This window comes from Salmo salar, chromosome 06 (assembly GCF_965601325.2).
Source record: "Salmo salar chromosome 06, fSalSal1, whole genome shotgun sequence".
NCBI classification, from domain to species: domain Eukaryota; kingdom Metazoa; phylum Chordata; class Actinopteri; order Salmoniformes; family Salmonidae; genus Salmo; species Salmo salar.
Window position 1 is genome coordinate 87,711,989 of NC_138296.1, and position 23,007 is coordinate 87,734,995.

General features: G+C 45.1%; 1 protein-coding gene across 1 annotated transcript in view; it reads right to left on the reverse strand.

Moving 5' to 3' along the window:
• The window catches only part of LOC106608239 (neurexin-3b), a 651,982-nt gene that overhangs the window by 467,021 nt on the left and 161,954 nt on the right, over positions 1-23,007 (reverse strand). The window contains exons 5-6 of the mRNA XM_082977050.1: positions 15,720-16,021; positions 10,316-10,477 (exon numbers count right to left, since the gene is read on the reverse strand). Of these exons, the coding sequence (XP_082833176.1) occupies positions 10,316-10,477; positions 15,720-16,021 (464 nt within the window). The remainder of the gene's footprint in view (positions 1-10,315; positions 10,478-15,719; positions 16,022-23,007) is intronic.

Below are 23,007 nucleotides of genomic sequence, written 5' to 3' on the forward strand. Positions count from 1 at the left end.
AATGCATCCCTTGCATGCCTCATCTTCCACTTTGTTAATGTCTGAGGTTTATTATGCTATCCAACAGCCATCTCTGACGTCTCTTAGCCACGCTGGGGCCGTTTATAATGCAAGCACAGGCTTCTCTTCCTCCGCCATATCTCCTCCTCCATCTGTCCTTCTCCTCCTTCTCCATTTCTCCTCCTCCATCTCTCCTTCGCTTCCATCTCTCCTTCTCCATTCCTCCTCCTTCTCCTCTTTCTCCTCCATTCCTCCTCCTCCTCTTCCTCCTCCCTGAGATGGCATATTGATCTGTGCTGGGAGCAGACACACAGACTAATCTACTTTAGATCAATGCTCTCTTTCCCCTCTAACCCCATCCACAGTGCCTTTCTTTCCCCTCTAACCCCATCCACAGTGCCTCTCTTTCCCCTCTAACCCCATCCACAGTGCCTCTCTTTCCCCTCTAACCCCATCCACAGTGCCTCTCTTTCCCCTCTAACCCCATCCACAGTGCCTTTCTTTCCCCTCTAACCCCATCCACAGTGCCTCTCTTTCCCCTCTAACCCCATCCACAGTGCCTCTCTTTCCCCTCTAACCCCATCCACAGTGCCTCTCTTTCCCCTCTAACCCCATCCACAGTGCCTCTCTTTCCCCTCTAACCCCATCCACAGTGCCTCTCTTTCCCCTCTAACCCCATCCACATTGCCTCTTTTCCTCTCTCCTTGGCTGCCTTCATCTCTCTCTCCCTCCCTTTTGCCCTCTCAACCTGTCTCCCTCCCTCCTTCCTTACCTCCATGCCTCTCTCACACCCTCCCTACCTCCCTCCCTCCCTCCCTCCCTTCTTCCTTCCTTACTTACCTCCCTGCCACCCTCCCTCATTTCCTCCCTCCCTCCTTGTCACCCTCCCTCATTTCCTCCCTCTCTCCTAGCCACCCTCCCTCCCTCCCTCTACGCCTGTCTCTCTCCATCCCTCTCTCTACACCTGTCTCCCTCCATCCCACCCTCTATGCCTGTCTCCCTCCATCCCTCCCTCTACGCATGTCTCCCTCCATCCCTCCCTCTACACCTGTCTCCCTCCGTCCCTCCCTCTACGCCTGTCTCCCTCCATCCCACCCTCTAAGCCTGTCTCCCTCCATCTCTCCCTCTACGCCTGTCTCCCTCCATCTCTCCCTCTACGCCTGTCTCCCTCCATCTCTCCCTCTACGCCTGTCTCCCTCCATCTCTCCCTCTACGCCTGTCTCCCTCCATCCCTCCCTCTACGCCTGTCTCCCTCCATCCCTCCCTCTACGCCTGTCTCCCTCCATCTCTCCCTCTACGCCTGTCTCCCTCCATCCCTCCCTCTACGCATGTCTCCCTCCATCCCTCCCTCTACGCATGTCTCCCTCCATCTCTCCCTCTACGCCTGTCTCCCTCCATCTCTCCCTCTACGCCTGTCTCCCTCCACCCCTCCCTCTACGCCTGTCTCCCTCCATCCCTCCCTCTACGCCTGTCTCCCTCCATCCCTCCCTCTACGCCTGTCTCCCTCCATCCCACCCTCTATGCCTGTCTCCCTCCATCTCTCCCTCTACGCATGTCTCCCACCATCCCACCCTCTAAGCCTGTCTCCCTCCCTCCATCCCTCCCTCTAAGCCTGTCTCCCTCCATCTCTCCCTCTAAGCCTGTCTCCCTCCATCTCTCCCTCCATGCATCTCTCCCTCCATCTCTCCCTCTACGCATCTCTCCCTCCATCCCTCCCTCTACACCTCTTTACCTCCATCTCTCCTTCTACACCTGTCTCCCTCCACCCCTGCCTCTGTGCCTGTCTCCATCCATGCCTCCCTACCACCCTCCGTCCTTCCTTCACTCCCTCCTCGCGCCCTCTGATTTAGCTGTAGTATTAATAAGGGAGGTGTGATGCCACATGAGTAAAGACAGAGGCCAGTTCCAATAGCCACACACACACACACACACACACACACACACACACACACACACACACACACACACACACACACACACACACACACACACACACACACACACACACACACACACACATCACTGTAATGTAGCTAGAGGACTCAATAGCCTCTCCCCAGAGAGCCTTGAGAGTCATGTTTAAACAGAGGTAGATCGATGCTACAATGAGCCTGTATGTAAATATGATTTGAAATTGGACGAGAGGAGGGATTAGGGATTTGAAATGAAGTGGTTTGATCCAGATAAATGTGATATAATAAACATCATTGAAAATCATTATTCATATTCCTGGGTGGAGATGGTGGAATTGAGTGGTGTTGTGTGTACAAATAGGGATATCAATAACATGAATATGTGAGCAATAGCTCACCTAGGTGGAGGCTGGAGGGATTTGATGCTGTAACAGTAAGTTATACTGGCACTAGAATGACAAAGGCCACATATCAAAACAATGTACATTGTATGGATGTGTGGGGCTTTCATTGTAGAGAGACAGGGGCCACGTTGTTGTGTGTCTGTTTACTGCAGAGCTTGCTGAGTGTATCCTCAGGGGTCATACGCAATGCAAAGGTCAGGGGTTAGAGGTCAGAGGAGTATCCCTGTGTGCCTCTGAGTAAACGTGTGCTGTGTGTGATTTATATATTTTTTTAAACTGAAATGAGCAGAGACTGGTTTGGTTAAATATAGAACAGTGCTGATGACGACTTTGAGGATGATGTGGGCAGTACGTTCCTCCCAAATGCCAAATGTTGGTCTCTCGCTCACTCCCTCCCTCAATCCCTAATCCCCCTTCCTCCCCTCTGTCCACAATCTGGATGACAGTAGCAGCCACAACAGCCTCTCAGAGCAGAGCTACTACACAAGCTGACTCTTTAGAACCCTGGCCTGCTTGTCTTGGCGCTGGTGCCCAGTGGACACCAGGGGACATGGCTACCACCGCTACCGCCTCGCTGCCCACTGGCTCACGTCACATGACTGCTGGCCCACATGGCTGCACACGAGGAGTGATGCTACTATCGTCCCTATGCCTAGTGGGTGTGGAGGGTGCAGAGAATAGAGGAGGACTACAGTAGCATTCTCTTTTACTTCCAGTGAGGGAGAGAGAGGGAGGGAGATAGTCAGGGAGGGAGAGAGAGAAAGAGAGAGAGAGAGGAGTCCAACCCCTCCTCCTTCTTTCCCACTCCATCCCTCCTTCATCCTCTCACTCTGGCCCTCCCCCTCCTCCTCCCTTTGTCCTTCTCCCTTTGTTCCAGCTCTGGCCTTCCTCCCACCTCCTCCATCCCTCCTCCTCCATCTGTTTCAGATTTGGCCTTCCTCCCAGCTCCTCCATCCCTCCTCCTCCCTCTGTTCCATGAGAAAAGCATTGGAAGAGAGAAGCAGTGATGAAGCGTGATCCAACCATCCAGTGGGCCCAAATGAACTGAGTCATCCCTCATCAGCTGTGTACAGAGGAGGAAAGGGAGGGGGACATAAAGATAGACAGAGATAGAGAGAGAGAAAGGGATAAAGGCAGTGTGCTGGCAGGCAGAGTTCATCAGCCCAGACAGAGCCACGGCACGGTGAACATGGTTGTAAGGGATAGACCCAGCAGACAGCCAGTCAGTCAAGCCAGGCTGGACATGCAACACAATGCAGTCCATCGTGGATCGCATGCTGTGGATATGTCCTAAATCGCACCCTATTCCCTATTGGCCTCTGGTCAAAAGTAGTGCACTAAATAAGGAATAAGGTACAATTTGCGATACAGTCTATGACTCTCCACTCCACCAGTCACATGGTGATTGATAATAATGCTGGAGAGGCAACCAGTCTGTACACAGATTTACACTGCTGATACAGATGCTGAAAACATGGAGGGAGGTTAGCTGTTAGTGTTGGAAGACAATCATTAATGTCCCCATAAGGCAATCATATTATTCCTATATTATCCCAATGATGAACTTTCATCTACTGAACACATTCACCTTGGGGTTACTCTGACTGTAGGTATAGCTGTGTCTCTGGGTGTCATTAGATAGCAGGGGGGACCGGGAGACCGGGGGGAATGGGTCTCTGGGTGTCATTAGAAAGCAGGGGGGACAGGGGGACCGGGAGACCGGGGGGATGGGTCTCTGGGTGTCATTAGAAAGCAGGGGGGACAGGGGGACCGGGAGACCGGGGGAATGGGTCTCTGGGTGTCATTAGAAAGCAGGGGGGACAGGGGGACTGGGAGACCGGGGGAATGGGTCTCTGGGTGTCATTAGAAAGCAGGGGAGACAGGGGGACCGGGAGACCGGGGGGAATGGGTCTCTGGGTGTCATTAGAAAGCAGTGGGGACAGTGGGACTGGGAGACTGGGGGGATGGGTCTCTGGGTGTCATTAGAAAGCAGGGGGGACAGGGGGACCGGGAGACCGGGGGACTGGGAGACCGGGGGGAATGTGTAAACTACAAGATACAGCAGTTACAGATACACTACATTTAAACAACACAAATCAATTTTTACAATCCCTAAAACACTTGCAAACCTCAGTGAATTCATCCCTCATCAGCGTTCTAAACTGCCCTGTTGGCACCAAAGATTCAAGATGTAATGAGGTTTTGTAAATGATTCCAAACATGGGGGGGCGTTGACACTCCAGCACTTTGGATTTGAAATAATATCATGACTATGAGGTTAAAGTGCAGACTGTCAGCTTTAATTTAGGGTATTTTCATCCATATGGGGTGAACCGTTTATATGGGGTGAACTGTTTATATGGGGTGAACCGTTTATATGGGGTGAACTGTTACAGCACTTTTTGTACATAGTTTTACGGGACAAAAAGCATTTGGACAAAATGAACTTATATCTGTATTAAAGTAGTCAAAAGTTTAGTATTTAGTCCCATATTCTTAACACCCTCCTGCCGAGTGGCACGGCAGTCTAAGGCACTGCATCTCAGTGCTAGAGGTGTCACTGCAGACCCTGGTTCAATCCCAGGCTGTATCACAACCAGCTGTGATTCGGAGTCCCATCGGGTGGTGCACAATTGGCCAAGTGTCGTCCAGTTTAGGGGAGTGTTTGGCCGGGGTAGACAGTCATTGTAAAATAAGAACTTGTTCTTAACTGACTTGCCTAGTTAAATAAATACAAATTAAATAATCAAGCTTGTTGGATGCATTTCCTGTTTGTTTTGGTTGTTTTCAGATTATTTGGGCCCAATGAAAATTGACGGTAAATAGTGTATTGTGCTGGAGTACAGAGCCAAAAAATATATATACTGTCTATAAGAGGAACAGGATGCCATGTTGGATGCACCCTTAGTCTTCCTTCTGAGGAGAGAGCAAGATCAATCCCTTTTATCATTTGAATAATTTGCTTATTTTCCACTAAATGGCCTTGTAATGGTTCAATTGTCATCCTCTCTTTCAAAAGTAAATAGCTGTCCTTTGAAATATGAGCGTTTGTGATAATGAGAATTTAATCACAGCAGTTGCAGGTTTATCGAAGGTGTGGAGAATGATAGTTTAAAGATACCCCAAGAAAGATAACCAATTATGAAGATTTCAAGCTATTTTCAGCCCTTGTGTAATGGACAGAGACAATTAACTGTAGATGATCAGCAACACCTCACAATAATGCAGTGTCTTGGTGAGGTTAGGATGAATAATGGACATTAAAATAAGAAGAGGAAGGAAAATCATCTAAATCCTAAAATGCCTGGAAATGTAAAATTGACAATTTATTAATGTAGAGGTGGAAGAAATGCACACCTGTTTATTAGAGGTGCTGGCTAGCGGAGTAGAACACCTGTTTAGGAGAGGTGCTGACTAGCGGAGTAGATCACCTGTTTAGGAGAGGTGCTGGCTAGCGGAGTAGAACACCTGTTTAGGAGAGGTGCTGGCTAGCAGAGTAGAACACCTGTTTAGGAGAGGTGCTGGCTAGTGGAGTAGAACACCTGTTTAGGAGAGGTGCTGGCTAGTAGAGTAGATCACCTGTTTAGGAGAGGTGCTGGCTAGCGGAGTAGAACACCTGTTTAGGAGAGGTGCTGGCTAGTGGAGTAGAACAACTGTTTAGGAGAGGTGCTGGCTAGCAGAGTAGAACACCTGTTTAGGAGAGGTGCTGGCTAGCAGAGTAGAACACCTGTTTAGGAGAGGTGCTGGCTAGCAGAGTAGAACACCTGTTTAGGAGAGGTGCTGGCTAGGGGAGTAGAACACCTGTTTACAAGTGGTGCTGGCTAGCAGAGTAGAACACCTGTTTAGGAGAGGTGCTAGCAGAGTAGAACACCTGTTTAGGAGAGGTGCTGGCTAGCAGAGTAGAACACCTGTTTACGAGAGGTGCTGGCAGAGTAGAACACCTGTTTAGGAGAGTTGCTGGCTAGCGGAGTAGAACACCTGTTTAGGAGAGGTGCTGGCTAGCAGAGTAGAACACCTGTTTAGGAGAGGTGCTGGCTAGCGGAGTAGAACACCTGTTTAGGAGAGGTGCTGGCTAGCAGAGTAGAACACCTGTTTAGGAGAGGTGCTGGCTAGTGGAGAAGAACACCTGTTTAGGAGAGGTGCTGGCTAGCAGAGTAGAACACCTGTTTAGGAGAGGTGCTGGCTAGCAGAGTAGAACACCTGTTTAGGAGAGGTGCTGGCTAGCGGAGTACAACACCTGTTTAGGAGAGGTGCTGGCTGGTGGAGTAGAACACCTGTTTAGGAGAGGTGCTGGCTAGCGGAGTAGAACACCTGTTTAGGAGAGGTGCTGGCTAGTGGAGTAGAACACCTGTTTAGGAGAGGTGCTGGCTAGCGGAGTAGAACACCTGTTTAGGAGAGGTGCTGAGTAGCGGAGTAGAACACCTGTTTATTAGAGGTGCTGGCTAGCAGAGTAGAACACCTGTTTAGGAGAGGTGCTGGCTAGCGGAGTAGAACACCTGTTTAGGAGAGGTGCTGGCTAGTGGAGTAGAACACCTGTTTAGGAGAGGTGCTGGCAAGCGAAGTAGAACACCTGTTTAGGAGAGGTGCTGGCTAGCAGAGTAGAACACCTGTTTAGGAGAGGTGCTGGCTAGCAGAGTAGAACACCTGTTTAGGAGAGGTGCTGGCTAGCGGAGTAGAACACCTGTTTAGGAGAGATGCTGGCTAGCGGAGTAGAACACCTGTTTAGGAGAGGTGCTGGCTAGCAGAGTAGAACACCTGTTTAGGATTGGTGCTGGCTTGCAGAGTAGAACACCTGTTTAGGAGAGGTGCTGGCTAGCAGAGTAGAACACCTGTTTAGGAGAGGTGCTGGCTAGCAGAGTAGAACACCTGTTTAGGAGAGGTGCTGGCTAGCAGAGTAGAACACCTGTTTAGGAGAGGTGCTGGCTAACAGAGTAGAACACCTGTTTAGGAGATGTGCTGGCTAGCAGAGTAGAACACCTGTTTATTGGAGGTGCTGGCTAGCAGAGTAGAACACCTGTTTATTAGAGGTGCTGGCTAGCAGAGTAGAACACCTGTTTAGGAGAGGTGCTGGCTAGCAGAGTAGAACACCTGTTTATTGGAGGTGCTGGCTAGCAGAGTAGAACACCTGTTTATTGGAGGTGCTGGCTAGCAGAGTAGAACACCTGTTTAGGAGAGGTGCTGGCTAGCAGAGTAGAACACCTGTTTAGGAGAGGTGCTGGCTAGCAGAGTAGAACAACAGGAGAGGTGCTGGCTAGCAGAGTAGAACACCTGTTTAGGAGAGGTGCTGGCTAGCAGAGTAGAACACCTGTTTAGGAGAGGTGCTGGCTAGCGGAGTACAACACCTGTTTAGGAGAGGTGCTGGCTAGTGGAGTAGAACACCTGTTTAGGAGAGGTGCTGGCTAGCGGAGTAGAACACCTGTTTAGGAGAGGTGCTGGCTAGTGGAGTAGAACACCTGTTTAGGAGAGGTGCTGGCTAGCGGAGTAGAACACCTGTTTAGGAGAGGTGCTGAGTAGCGGAGTAGAACACCTGTTTATTAGAGGTGCTGGCTAGCAGAGTAGAACACCTGTTTAGGAGAGGTGCTGGCTAGCGGAGTAGAACACCTCTTTAGGAGAGGTGCTGGCTAGTGGAGTAGAACACCTGTTTAGGAGAGGTGCTGGCTAGCGGAGTAGAACACCTGTTTAGGAGAGGTGCTGGCTAGCAGAGTAGAACACCTGTTTAGGAGAGGTGCTGGCTAGCAGAGTAGAACATCTGTTTAGGAGAGGTGCTGGCTAGCAGAGTAGAACACCTGTTTAGGAGAGGTGCTGGCTAGCGGAGTAGAACACCTGTTTAGGAGAGAGCTGGCTAGCAGAGTAGAACACCTGTTTACGAGAGGTGCTGGCAGAGTAGAACACCTGTTTAGGAGAGGTGCTGGCTAGCAGAGTAGAACACCTGTTTAGGAGAGGTGCTGGATAGCAGAGTAGAACACCTGTTTAGGAGAGGTGCTGGCTAGCAGAGTAGAACACCTGTTTAGGAGAGGTGCTGGCTAGCAGAGTAGAACACATGTTTAGGAGAGGTGCTGGCTAGCAGAGTAGAACACCTGTTTAGGACAGGTGCTGGCTAGCGGAGTAGAACACCTGTTTAGGAGAGGTGCTGGCTAGCGGAGTAGAACACCTGTTTAGGAGAGGTGCTGGCTAGCGGAGTAGAACACCTGTTTAGGAGAGGTGCTGGCTAGCAGAGTAGAACACCTGTTTAGGAGAGGTGCTGAGTAGCGGAGTAGAACACCTGTTTAGGAGAGGTGCTGGCTAGCAGAGTAGAACACCTGTTTAGGAGAGGTGCTGGCTAGCGGAGTAGAACAACTGTTTAGGAGAGGTGCTGGCTAGCAGAGTAGAACACCTGTTTAGGAGAGGTGCTGACTAGCAGAGTAGAACACCTGTTTAGGAGAGGTGCTGGCTAGCGGAGTAGAACACCTGTTTAGGAGAGGTGCTGGCTAGCGGAGTAGAACACCTGTTTAGGAGAGGTGCTGGCTAGCAGAGTAGAACACCTGTTTAGGAGAGGTGCTGGCTAGCAGAGTAGAACACCTGTTTAGGAGAGGTGCTGGCTAGCAGAGTAGAACACCTGTTTAGGAGAGTTGCTGGCTAGCAGAGTAGAACACCTGTTTATTAGAGGTGCTGGCTAGCGGAGTAGAACACCTGTTTAGGAGAGGTGCTGGCTAGCAGAGTAGAACACCTGTTTAGGAGAGGTGCTGGCTAGCAGAGTAGAACACCTGTTTATTAGAGGTGCTGACTAGCAGAGTAGAACACCTGTTTAGGAGAGGTGCTGACTAGCAGAGTAGAACACCTGTTTAGGAGAGGTGCTGACTAGCAGAGTAGAACACCTGTTTAGGAGAGGTGCTGGCTAGCAGAGTAGAACACCTGTTTATTAGAGGTGCTGACTAGCAGAGTAGAACACCTGTTTAGGAGAGGTGCTGACTAGCAGAGTAGAACACCTGTTTAGGAGAGGTGCTGACTAGCAGAGTAGAACACTTGAAAAATTAAAGGAGAGCCTCACACTCTAGGAGCTCAGATGCAATAATTTAATAACCTAATAACCAACGTTTCCACAGACAATCTGTCTTCATCAGCGTATAACGACAAACACTGCAGGTCACTAGTTTATATAGTTTGAAAGGACATACACAGGTGTCTGTTCTCATGGCCGTCTGTGGCTTGATTTCATTGGTCAATTTACTGAATGGATTACATACGATCATAGATACAATGTGGCTACACAGGCCTATAAACATTATTTACAATGGATAGCAAAAACACAATAATCACAAGAATGGCTTGTCCATTTTAGTTCATTGTAGTACATTCTAAAGTACATTTTAGTACATTTTGATATATATATTTAAAATATCCTAGAATAACAACAGTACGTTGTGTCCTATCACACCAAAATTCCCTTTCTTGGTAGTGAGCACTAGGACTGGCGTACAGTAATCCACTGCTTTACTACAGTCAAGTTGAGACTGCAAATGACATATGACAGTAAAGTATTCGGGGGCCATTTTCTAACACACAACTAACTGCTGTGAATGTTGTAAATTAGATTAAGCTGAGAAATATTGAATGGCTGCTGAGCACTTCCCCGGTCTGCCAGCTCAGCAGCTTTCATTGATAATGCAATTTCATTTCTCATTGCTGCTGCTGCTTCTTAGCGGAGGACAACCTTGCTGATTTTACATATGTAATTCAACCGCTCTGACTAGCTTAGTGGATGTGGATTCTGTGTGTGTGTGTCTGTGTGTGGGGAGGATGGTGTGTGTGTGTGTGTGTGTGTATGTGTGTTTGCGCGCGTGTGTGTGTGTGTGTGTGTGTGTGTGTGTGTGTGTGTTTGCATTTGTGTGTGTGTGTGTGTGTTTGTATTTGTGTGTGTGTGTGTGTGTGTGTGTGTGTGTGTGTGTGTGTGTGTGTGTGTGTGTGTGTGTGTGTGTGTGTGTGTGTGCGTACCTTCAATTCCCCCTAACCTAAACCTACCTCTTTCAGACAGCCCATGAAGTTGTTGCTGACAGGAGAACCAGGTAGGTCAGCCGTACTAGGACTCCCACCCACATAGAAGAAGTCATCAGACCCCAGCATGGTGTAGTCTTCCTGGGTATAGCCTGTTGTGGTGAGGATCCCATCCACAGAGATGGTCACCTGTTATAGGGTAACACATACCAAAGCCAAGGCATTAGACGCTGAGGTGGAACTCTCTGTTCAGTATGTATAGGATACACACACCTCTCTCCTTAGTCTGCTATGACCTAATGGACTATATCTATGTATTTTACTCTTGACTGAGATCACCTGGGCTAGTAGCTACTTCCTAGTAGATAGTAACTAGTAGCTACAGTGGCTTCAGAAGGTATTCATACCACTTGACTTATTCTAGATTGTTTTTGTGTTTACAGCCTGATTTCAAAATGGATAAAATAGATGTATTTTCTCACCCATTTACACACAATGACCCATAATGACAAAATAGAAAACATGTTTTGAGAAATGTTTGCAAATTTATTGAAAATGAAAACATAAATATAAAATGTACTGAAGTATTCACACACCTGAGTCAATACTTTGTAGAAGCACCTTACAGTTGTGAGTCTTTCTGGGTAAGTCTCTAAGAGCTTTCCACACCTGGATTGTGCAACAGTTGCCCATAATTTTTTTCTAAATTCTTCAAGCTCTGTCAAATTGGTTGTTGGTCATTTCTAGACAACCATTTTCAGGTCTTGCCATAGATTTTCATGTAGATTTAAGTCAAACTATAACTCGGCCACTAAGGAACATTCACTGTCTTCTTGGTAAGCAACTCCAGTGTAGATTTGGCCTTGTGTTTTAGGTTATTGTCCTGCTGAAAGGTGAATTCATCTCCCAGTGTCTGGTGGAAAGCAGACTGAACCTGGTTTTCCTTTAGGATTTTGCCTGTGCTTAGTACACAGTAATGTGTTGTATTGGATTTGCCCCAAACATAATACTTCATATTCAGGTCAAAAAGTTAATTGCTTTGCCACAATTTTTGCAGCATTAATTTAGTGCCTTATTCTGTGCAGGTTTGCTTCTTTTACTCTGTCAGTTAGGTTAGTATTGTGGAGTAACTACAATATTGTTGATCCATTCTCAGTTTTCTCCTATCACAGCCATTAAACTCTGTAGCTGTTTTAAAGTCACCATTGGCTTCATGGTGAAATCCCTGAGTGGTATCCTTCATCTCAGGCATCTGAGTTAGGAAGGACGCCTGTATCTTCGTAGTGACTGGGTGTATTGATACACCATCCAAAGTGCAATTAATAACTTCACCATGCTCAAACTGATATTCAGTGTCTGATTTTTTTTATCTACCAATAGGCATTGGAATTCCTCCCAAGTCTTTGTGGTGGAATTTGTCTTTGAAATTCACTGTTCAACTGAGGGACCTTACAGATAGTTGTATGTTTGGGTTACAGAGATGAGGTAGTCATTAAAAAAATCATAATAAACACTATTATTACACACGGAGTGAATCCATGCAACTTATTATGTGACTTCCTTAGGCTTGCATTAACAAATGGGTTGAATACTTATTGACTCGTCATTGTTTCTTAATTTGTAACAATGTCTAACAACATGATATGACATCACGGCGTATCGTGTGTAGGCCAGTGATAAAATAATCAGCCTGTAACACAACAAAAGTTGGAAAAAGTCAAGGGGTGTGAATACTTTCTGAAGCCACTGTAGTAGATAGTACCTAGTAGGTTTGTACCTTGGAGCAATAGTTTGAGAGTTTGGTTCAGACAGCGTTTGAGGTATTATTTAATGGGTTTAGTAATAGGTAGGTTCACAGGACAGATAAAGAAAATATGTCGGAGCAGAGGACCACATTTTCTTTATCTTTTGATGGGGGTAAGAGAATGGATTCTCATTCGGTTTGGATAGTTCAGGTTGGGAGAGGGTTAGTAAAATGGACAAATTGCCAAGGACAAATTGCTTGTACTTGTCTTAGGTTTCTGGGTTCAATTTGTAACTACACAAAACATCACACGCATATACACACACACACACACACACACACACACACACACACACACACACACACACACACACACACACACACACACACACACACACACACACACACACACACACACACACACACACACACACACACACACACACACACACACACACACACTCTCAGTCACACACACTCGGCCTTAAACACACACATGCATTACATAGGGAGGATTATCACACAACTTCACAAATGCGGAAACCAAGGTTTTCATTCTTCAGAAGTTAACAGAAACACAAATAAGTTTGACATGTAAGGGGTATAAATGACTTGATGTCATACAAAGCATGATCAAGCCAATCGGGAGACAGGGTACATCCACCAATCAAGTCCAGGGGATCAGGAGGGGGAGGGTGTGATGTTAACCACAACACACAGACACCACTGTAACCAGCATGCTACAAACACAACATCCAGGGACGGGGTGTGGGGACAGGACAGTAATAGTGGGTGATAGGTGGAAGGTGAGTGAACGTGAAAGTGAAAGTGTTAGTGGTTATGGGTGAGGAGGGTGAGGGGGGTGAAAGGGTAAAGGTCATATGATTTCAGAGGTCAGGAGGTGAAAAGGCGTTGATGAGCGGTGGTGGGCATGCCATGCGCCAGACTGAGTGTGTTGGAAAGAACTGTCAGAGCTCCGGTAAAGAAAGGTGTCGCCATTTTGTCTCCGTTTAGCATTTTAGAGCCCGGACCGGAGTTTGGCGGCTGCTGGCTTGTTGAAGATTCACTCTTGTTGTTTGGATTGTGGCAGAGATTCTCTCAGTTCTTGGGTGGCGACGGTCCTCTCAAAAAATGTTGAGATTTTTATTTGGTTGAAAAAACATACATTTTTTTTGTACCCCTGACAAAAGATCAAAAGTCAGAGGGCGAATCTGGTGGTTCATTTGAGACTCGAAGAACCTCTGTGAACTTCGTCGCGATGAGGAATAAAAAAAAAAGTAAAAGACGGACTGAAAAAAGAGGAGAGGAGGAGGAGGAGGGGGGAAGAGGTTGAGAGGCCAGGGAGGATATTGAGAACTGAAGAAAGCTGTTGGTAATACAAACCCATATCCTCATTGTTTGATAAGATGTGTCTAGGATGAAATTGAAATTATAAAAAGAAAAAGAAGAGGGGGGAGGGACACACGGCAAACCCAAAAAAAGACAATAAGAATGATATCTACCAGACAATGCAGTATGTTTACCATAGCGTGTCCAATGCCTGATTGCTTTCCGGAAAAGGGGGAAGAAAGGAAATCAAAAGAATAGTGAACAAAACGGTTGTTAATAAGTGATGGGAGAAGAAAGAAACCAAAATAAAAACCAATGACGTAGGAGAAGCAGGATGATAGTTAGTTAGTACGTTAGTTAGTTGTTTAGATAACGGTTAGTTAGTAAGTAAATACAAGGACTTAGTATTTCATGAAAGGTAAGTGTTAGTCTAACAAAGCATGTCTTCCCAAAGAGAGGGAGATAGACTGACGGAAAGGTAAAGAAAGACAGACAGAGAAGAGGAAGAGAGAGAGAGAGAGAGAGAGAGTGAAGGAGCAAAAAATAACCCTAGCTTAGCCTCTGGTCTGTGAGTCAGTGTTCCTTCAGTGGTAGCTAGCTAGTGGGCTACATCCTTTAACAACCTATTAGTGGCAGGAAATGAACACTTTACTTACTTTTCCACCTCTCTTCATCTCCATTGTACCGGCTGAAGAAACCCTTTCACTGCCCACTGGCCACTCACTCCATCTCCACACCACAAACAAACAGCTATCTGCTATCGCTTTTCTCACTGTGCTTTCACTCTTATAGTACAAGTATATATCCAGTGTAAAGCCCTACTTCTTAAAGTTCAGTTGAGTAGCAATGTTAGAATAGAATTCAGTCATAGAGTTATAGTTATAGTACAGCACATAGCAGTACAAGTGTATAGACATGGATATCATTTTCAACCATTAGAGGGGCTATGTCATAAACCCTCAAAGTTACAGAATAGGATGAAAATGGCAGCCATATTGGTCTGGGAGAAATCCAAACCAGTCTAATTGGAATGAATGGCAGTAGAGGAATGATCCTGATTTACCTATGCAGGAAAATAAAAAGTAAGGCATGTGATATATCAGAAATTGTGCAATAGAATTATTCTCATATAACAAAACATATTGTCATATAATTATAAACACAGTTTATTCAGGTTTTATACCAATTGTCTGTATAAATAGCTTCTAAAATATATGTAAAAATACCATAAATGTCTACATTTTTCTTGGAAAGCTGTGAGTGTTATAATATGTACATCTTGTCTAAGTACTGTCATCAACTGACTTCAACCAGTGTACGGCTGTGGATTGACTGTGTTGAATGGAATGTTGGCACATTGGCAGTTACATAGAAAAATGAAGGGAATCATTCCTTTAAAACTGGCCACCTAGCTAGCAAACATACATTACAGATACATTCTTCAAATGCATTATTTTACACACTGTCTCATTACAGCACTGCCAAACCATGGTTAACCAACTCTCTGACCAAAAATGGCTGACCTTTATCCCAACGTAAGAATGTTGATGTCCATTCTAGTTTTCTGATGTGTACTGTGGACTATCTACGCTTACAAGGGCCTAGCAGATGCCATTTTAACATCCATTTATATTATTTGAGTAAGATGCTCCACTGATCTGAAACAAATGTCCTACAGAAGGCTCCTATTGTCTGTCACCCAAAGTCCCTCCATTGTCCCGAGTTAATGTGTGTCTTAAACCCTGCCTTGTAGTTTCTGTAACTATGCAGAGGAGCAACATCTAGTTGTTTAAAGGAAAACAGCTCCTTCTGAAGGCAACGCGATAGCGACTCTTTGACACAGCCCCTGATAGAAGTGTCAGCTTAGTGAAGAATAAAACAAAGTAGTATCAGATACGTTTAAATGAAGGAAATAGGGAAAGTCTTCAAGTGCAACACAAGATAAGGAGAGTCAGAGAGGAACAGAGAGCCATGTTATCAGCTGCTCCACCACTAAGCTATCAATCACTATGCAGTCTGTGCTTCTTTATTCACATAGTCACTGCTAGGGGTTAAAAATAGAGGGGAAAACACTATCTAACCATACTGATAATACTTCAACACTACACAAACTCATAATGTCTCTCTCATAATATGTCTCAACACAACATCTTTGACAACTATCTAAAGTGCTTAGGGCACTTGGAAAAGGTGCTATATAAAAATACACATTCATCTATTATAATGCATAAACTGTAAACAGAGGTAAACACTAATCTAACAGCATAAACCCATGACACTAATACCAACCAATTACTCTATTACTACAACTAATCAATAACAGTCATGAACCTATGTCTCCTCAGTCTCCATGGTTACCTGTCTGAGGTTGCGTGTGACCTTGATGTCGTGCCAGCCATTATCGTTGAACTTCCCGTTGACGGGCTCCACAATGGCCTCGAAGGCCCCGGAGCCCAGGTTGATGACCAGGCTCACCGCTCCGTCCTTTAGGGCCAGGTTGACATAGTCAGCAGACTTCCCTGTGTGGAGCAAGAGACCGTTCCTCTGCCATGTCTTGAAGGAGAGCGTGATCTCATCACTGGATGACTGGATGGGGTTCTGGGACAGGTCGTAGCAGAAGTACTCAGAACCACGGAACGTCGCCACGTTCTCTTCTCTGGCTGGAAGTAGAGAGGAGAATAGATGTAAGTTTAGGTTATATTCAAGGCTCTTACCCAAAACTTACAGCAGTGTAGACATTGATGTTGAAACATGCATTGAGTACATATGGTGGCCCAGGAAGGAATCGAACCACAACCCACAAAGAGATTCATGGCCTCCATGAAAAACATATCATTGACACAAGCAGGAAGTCCATTGTAAAATCTGGTATATTTGACAGTTAAAACATGACACAATTACGATCCCTTCATACACAGTAGTAGGTGTTGAATCATGTCATGGTTACAAAATGAATCATATCTCATCACCTCCCATGAGAAGAGGACTGTGTCATCACCTCCCATGAGAAGAGGACTGTGTCATCACCTCCCATGAGAAGAGGACTAGAACAACAGTCCCAGTCAAAAGTTTGGACACACGTACTCACTCAAAGGTTTTTCTTTATTTTTTACTATTATCTACATTGTAAAATAATAATGAAGACATCAAATGCAGAATGCTGTGGTAGCCATGCTGGGTAATTTTGCCTTGAATTCTAAATAAATCACAGACATTGTCACCAGCAAAGCACCCCCACCATCACACCTCCTCTTCCATGCTTCACGGTGGGAACCACACATGCAAGATCATCCGTTCACCTACTCTGCGTCTCACAAAGACACAGCTGTTGGAACCAAAAATCTCAATACTCGTGTTTCTTGGTCCAAGCAAGTCTCTTCTTCTTATTGGTGTCCTTTAGTAGTGGTTTATTTGCAGCAATTTGACCATGAAAACCTGATTCACACAGTCTGCTCTGCACAGTTGATGAAGAGATGAGTCTGTTACTTGAACTCTGTGAAGCATTTATTTGGGCTGGAATTTCTGAGGCTGGTAACTATACCTCTGCAGGTAACTATACTTCTGGTCTTCCTTTCCCGTGGCGGTCCTCATGAGAGCCAGTTTCATCATAGCGCTTGATGGTTTTTGCGAATGCACTTGAAGAAACTTTCAATGTTCTTGACATTTTCCAGAGAGCTGTTCTTGCCATAATATGGACATGGTCTTTTACAGAATAGAGCTGTCTTCTGTATACCACCCCTACCTACATTTACATTTTTACATTTTAGTCATTTAGCAGACGCTCTTATCCAGAGCGACTTACAGTAGTGAATGCATACATTTCATACAATTTCATACATTTTTTTTCTGTGCTGGCCCCCCGTGGGGGTGTGTGTGCTCAAACGCATTGTGTGTGCTCAAACGCATTAAGAAGGAAAGACATTCCACAAATGTACTTTTAACAAGGCACACCTGCATTCCAGGTGACTACCTTATGAAGCTGGTTGAGAGAATGCCAAGAGTGTGCAAAGCTGTCATCAAGGCGTGGCTACTTCAAAAATAACAAATCTCAAATATATTTTGATTTGTCTAACACTGTTTTGGTTACTACATGATTCCATATGTGTTATTTCATAATTTTTATGTCTTCACTGTTATTCCAAAATTTAGAAAATAGTAAAAATAAAGAAAAATCCTTGAATGAGTAGGTGTGTCCAAACTTTTGACTGGTAGTGTACGTCATCACCTCCCATGAGAAGACAGGACAGAGTAGCACAGTGGACCAAATCAATCTAATACAGTCACCACAGTGATATAATATCTATGAGTCACCATATCAGCTATCCCATGTTATACTCTAATGCACTCATCATAAAAACCCAATTGCAATGACCTTCCACTGAGATCTCCATGGTAGCAGACTGATTATGACCTTCCACTGGGGTCTCCATGCTAGCAGACTGATTATGACCTTCCACTGAGATCTCCATGCTAGCAGACTGATTATGACCTTCCACTGGGGTCTCCATGCTAGCAGACTGATTATGACCTTCCACTGGGGTCTCCATGCTAGCAGACTGATTATGACCTTCCACTGAGATCTCCATGCTAGCAGACTGATTATGACCTTCCACTGAGATCTCCATGCTAGCAGACTGATTATGACCTTCCACTGAGGTCTCCATGGTAGCAGACTGATTATGACCTTCCACTGAGATCTCCATGGTAGAAGACTGATTATGACCTTCCACTGAGGTCTCCATGGTAGCAGACTGATTATGACCTTCCACTGAGGTCTCCATGGTAGCAGACTGATTATGACCTTCCACTGGGATCTCTCTGTGTGGGGCTTTTTAGTCAGACCGTCAGATAGAGGAAATTAAGAGAGGAGACAGGGAGAGACAGGGGATTAGAAGAGGAGTCTGTGGCGAGCCAGTATCAGAGCATGAGGTCTGATGCCAACTGGCTCAGAGACAGTTTCTATCTACAAGCCATCAGACTGCTGAACACTTGAACTGGACAGACCACCTGCTCTGATTCTCCACACCTTAGCACACACACACACACACACACACACACACACACACACACACACACACACACACACACACACACACACACACACACACACACACACACACACACACGCACACGTCACACCTGCTGCCAGCCTCTTATTATACTGTTCAGTTTATACACTACCCCCCATCTCCCCTTCGTGTAAATACACATGTAAATATTGGACTTTATATGGTCCCTTCCTGTATTATACTGATGCAAAAATGTATTATTCTATTCTACTGAGCCATTTACTTTATGTTCATATTCTTATCTTTTATAATTTCTTATTGTTGTTGCATTGTCGAGAAGGAACCTGCAAGTAAGCATTTCATTGGACGATGTATACCATGCGTATACCATACATACGACAAATATACTTGAACTTGAACTATACTGTATAAATAAAGCATGAATATATTTTTTTTAAGAAAGAAAGAAAGAAAGAAAGAAAGAAAGAAAGAAAGAAAGGAAAGAAAGAAAGAAAGAAAGAAAGAAAGAAAGAAGAGAAAGAAGAGAAAGAAGAAGAAAGAGTGTATATGGGTCCAGGAAGCTCCAGACCATGACATCATGACTAGTGTCAGTTCTGACTGCTTGTAATGCTGCCTTTTAAACAGCCCTAGTACTAGAGGACAGACCCAGTACTGCAGCTATTACAGACATAACCAACACCTGGCCTAGAGACTCCACAAGGCTGAGGCTTCCAATTCAGTTATTCACCCTGCATGTTAATCAAAAGAAGAATACACCTGGCTGACACTGCAACAACAGCATCGTCTGTGCTCCAGGTATTACATGTTAGAAGCTGTCACCTTCAGAATAACAGGCTATCCCTGTCATCTAAGTCTTTGCAAAAGCCACATGCAGTGTTGTATGCATTTTAGCAGAGCTAGAGTGATCTGTAAATACACTCAATTACTGCTAATTATGTAATACATAATTAGCAATACATAATTACATTACATAATATTTGCCTGTACCTTCGTGGCAAAAAGTTTTCAGAATGACACAAATATTAATTTTCAGAAAGTCTGCTGCCACAGTTTGTATGATGGCAATTTGCATATAATCCAGAATGTTATGAAGAGTGATCATATGAATTGCAATTAATTGCAAAGTCCCTCTTTGCCATGCAAAGAAACTGAATCCCCCAAAAACATTTCCACTGCATTTCAGCCCTGCCACAAAAGGACCAGCTGACATCATGTCAGTGATTCTCTCGTTAACCTGTTATGGATAGGGGGCAGTATTTTCACGGCTGGATAAAAAACGTACCGATTTAATCTGATTATTACTCCTGCCCAGAAACTAGAATATGCATATAATTATTAGCTTTGGATAGAAAACACTCCAAAGTTTCTAAAACTGTTTGAATGGTGTCTGTGAGTATAACAGAACTCATTTGGCAGGCAAAAACCTGAGAAGATTCCTTACAGGAAGTGCCCTCTCTGACAAGATCTTGTTCTTCTTGTCTCTGTTTATTGAAGACTGAGGATCTTTGCTGTAACGTGACACTTCCTACGGCTCCGATAGGCTCTCAGAGCCCGGGAATAAGCTGAATGATATCGAGGCAGCCCCAGGCTGAAACACATTTGCGCGTTTGGCAAGTGGTCTATCAGCGGACAAAGGGACTCATGCTCGTGCACGAGACGACACCATGTTTTTATTCTATCATCTTTGAACGGATACAACGACTCCCGGTCGGAATATTATCGCTTTTTTACGAGAAAATTTGCATAAAAATGATAATGATAAAAATTGATTTTAAACAGCGGTTGACATGCTTCGAAGTACGGTAATGGAATATTTAGAATTTTTTTGTCACGAAATGCGTCGTGCTCGTAACCCTTCTTTACCATTCGGATAGTGTCTTGAACGCACAAACAAAACGCCGCTGTTTGGATACAACTATGGATTCGGGTATGCTAGTTCTGAACGTCACATGCTAATGTAAAAAAGCTGGTTTTTGATATAAATATGAACTTGATTGAACAAAACATGCATGCATTGTATAACATAATGTCCTAGGGTTGTCATCTGATGAAGATCATCAAAGGTTAGTGCTGCATTTAGCTGTGGTTTTGTTTTTTGTGACATTATATGCTAGCTTGAAAAATGGGTGTCTGATTATTTCTGGCTGGGTACTCTGCTGACATAATCTAATGTTTTGCTTTCGCTGTAAAGCCTTTTTGAAATCGGACAGTGTGGTTAGATTAACAAGAGTCTTGTCTTTAAAATGCTGTAAAATAGTCATATGTTTGAAAAATGGAAGTTTTCGGATTTTAGAGGAGTTTGTATTTCGCGCCACGCCCATCATTGGATATTGGAGCAGGTGTTCCGCTAGCGGAACGTCTAGATGTAAGAGGTTAACACAGGTGTGAGTGTTGATGAGGACAAGGCTGGAGGTCACTCTGTCATGCTGATTGAGTTCGAATAACAGACTGGAAGCTTCAAAAGGAGGGTGGTGTTTGGATTCATTGTTCTTCCTCTGTCAACCATGGTTAACCGGCAAGGAAACACGTGCCGTCATCATTGCTTTGCACAAAAACGGCTTCACAGGCAAGGATATTGCTGCTAGTAAGATTGCACCTAAATCAACCATTTATCGGATCATCAAGAACTTCAATGAGAGCGGTTCAATTGTTGTGAAGAAGGCTTCAGGGCGCCAAGAAAGTCCAACAAGCACCAGGACCGTCTCCTAAAGTTGATTCAGCTGCGGGATCGTGGCACCACCAGTACAGAGCTTGCTCAGGAATGGCAGCAGACAGGTGTGAGTGCATCTGCACGCACAGTGAGGCAAAGACTTTTGGAGGATGGCCAGGTGTCAAGAAGGGCAGCAAAGAAGCCACTTCTCTCCAGGAAAAACATCAGGGACAGACTGATATTCTGCAAAAGGTACAGGGATTGGACTGCTGAGGACTGGGGTAAAGTCCTTTTCTCTGATGAATCCCCTTTCCGATTGTTTGGGGCATCTGGAAAAAAGCTTGTCCGGAGAAGACAAGGTGAGCGCTACCATCAGTCCTGTGTCATGCCAACAGTAAAGCATCCTCAGACCATTCATGTGTGGGGTTGCTTTTCAGCCAATGGAGTGGGCTCACTCACAATTTGGCCTAAGAACACAGCCATGAATAAAGAATGGTACCAACACCTCATCTGAGAGCAACTTCTCCCAACCATCCAGGAACAGTTTGGTGACAAACAATGCCTTTTCCAGCATGATGGAGCACCTTGCCATAAGGCAAAAGTGATAACTAAGTGGCTCGGGGAACAAAACATTGATATTTTGGGTCCATGGCCAAGAAACTCCCCAGACCTTAATCCCATTGAGAACTTGTGGTCAATCCTCAAGAGGCGGGTGGAGAAATAAAAACCCACACATTCTGACAAACTCCAAGCATTGATTATGCAAGAATGGGCTGCCATCAGTCAGGATGTGGCCCAGAAGTTAATTGACAGCATGCCAGGGCGGATTGCAGAGGTCTTGAAAAAGAAGGGTCAACACTGCAAATATTGACTATTTGCATCAACTTCATGCAATTGTCAATAAAAGCCTTTGACACTTATGAAATGCTTGTAATTATACTTCTGTATTCCATAGTAACATCTGACAAAAATATCTAAAGACACTGAAGCAGCAAACTTTGTTGAAATTAATATTTGTGTCATTCTCAAACTTTTGGCCACGACTGTATATCATATTGTAAATAAGACAATCACACGTTTCTGGTCTGAGGGCAGGAAAGACTGTGAAACACAGAGAGAGGGAGATGGATAGACTGTCACTAGAGCAGGCTAGACTGTTGGTGGATAGATCACTAGAACAGGCTAGACTGTTGGTGGATAGATCACTAGAACAGGCTAGACTGTTGGTGGATAGATCACTAGAACAGGCTAGACTGTTGGTGGATAGATCACTAGAACAGGCTAGACTGTTGGTGGATAGATCACCAGAACAGGCTAGACCGTTGGTGGATAGATCACTAGAACAGGCTAGACCGTTGGTGGATAGACCACCACTAGAACAGGCTAGACTGTTGGTGGATAGACCACCACTAGAACAGGCTAGACTGTTGGTGGATAGATCACTAGAACAGGCTAGACTGTTGGTGGATAGATCACTAGAACAGGCTAGACCGTTGGTGGATAGACCACCACTAGAACAGGCTAGACTGTTGGTGGATAGACCACCACTAGAACAGGCTAGACTGTTGGTGGATAGATCACTAGAACAGGCTAGACTGTTGGTGGATAGATCACTAGAACAGGCTAGACCGTTGGTGGATAGACCACCACTAGAACAGGCTAGACTGTTGGTGGATAGACCACCACTAGAACAGGCTAGACTGTTGTTGGATAGATCACTAGAACAGGCTAGACTGTTGGTGGATAGATCACTAGAACAGGCTAGACTGTTGGTGGATAGACCGTTACTAGAACAGGCTAGACTGTTGGTGGATAGACCACTAGAACAGGCTAGACTGTTGGTGGATAGATCACTAGAACAGGCTAGACTGTTGGTGGATAGATCACTAGAACAGGCTAGACTGTTGGTGGATAGATCACCACTAGAACAGGCTAGACTGTTGGTGGATAGATCACTAGAACAGGC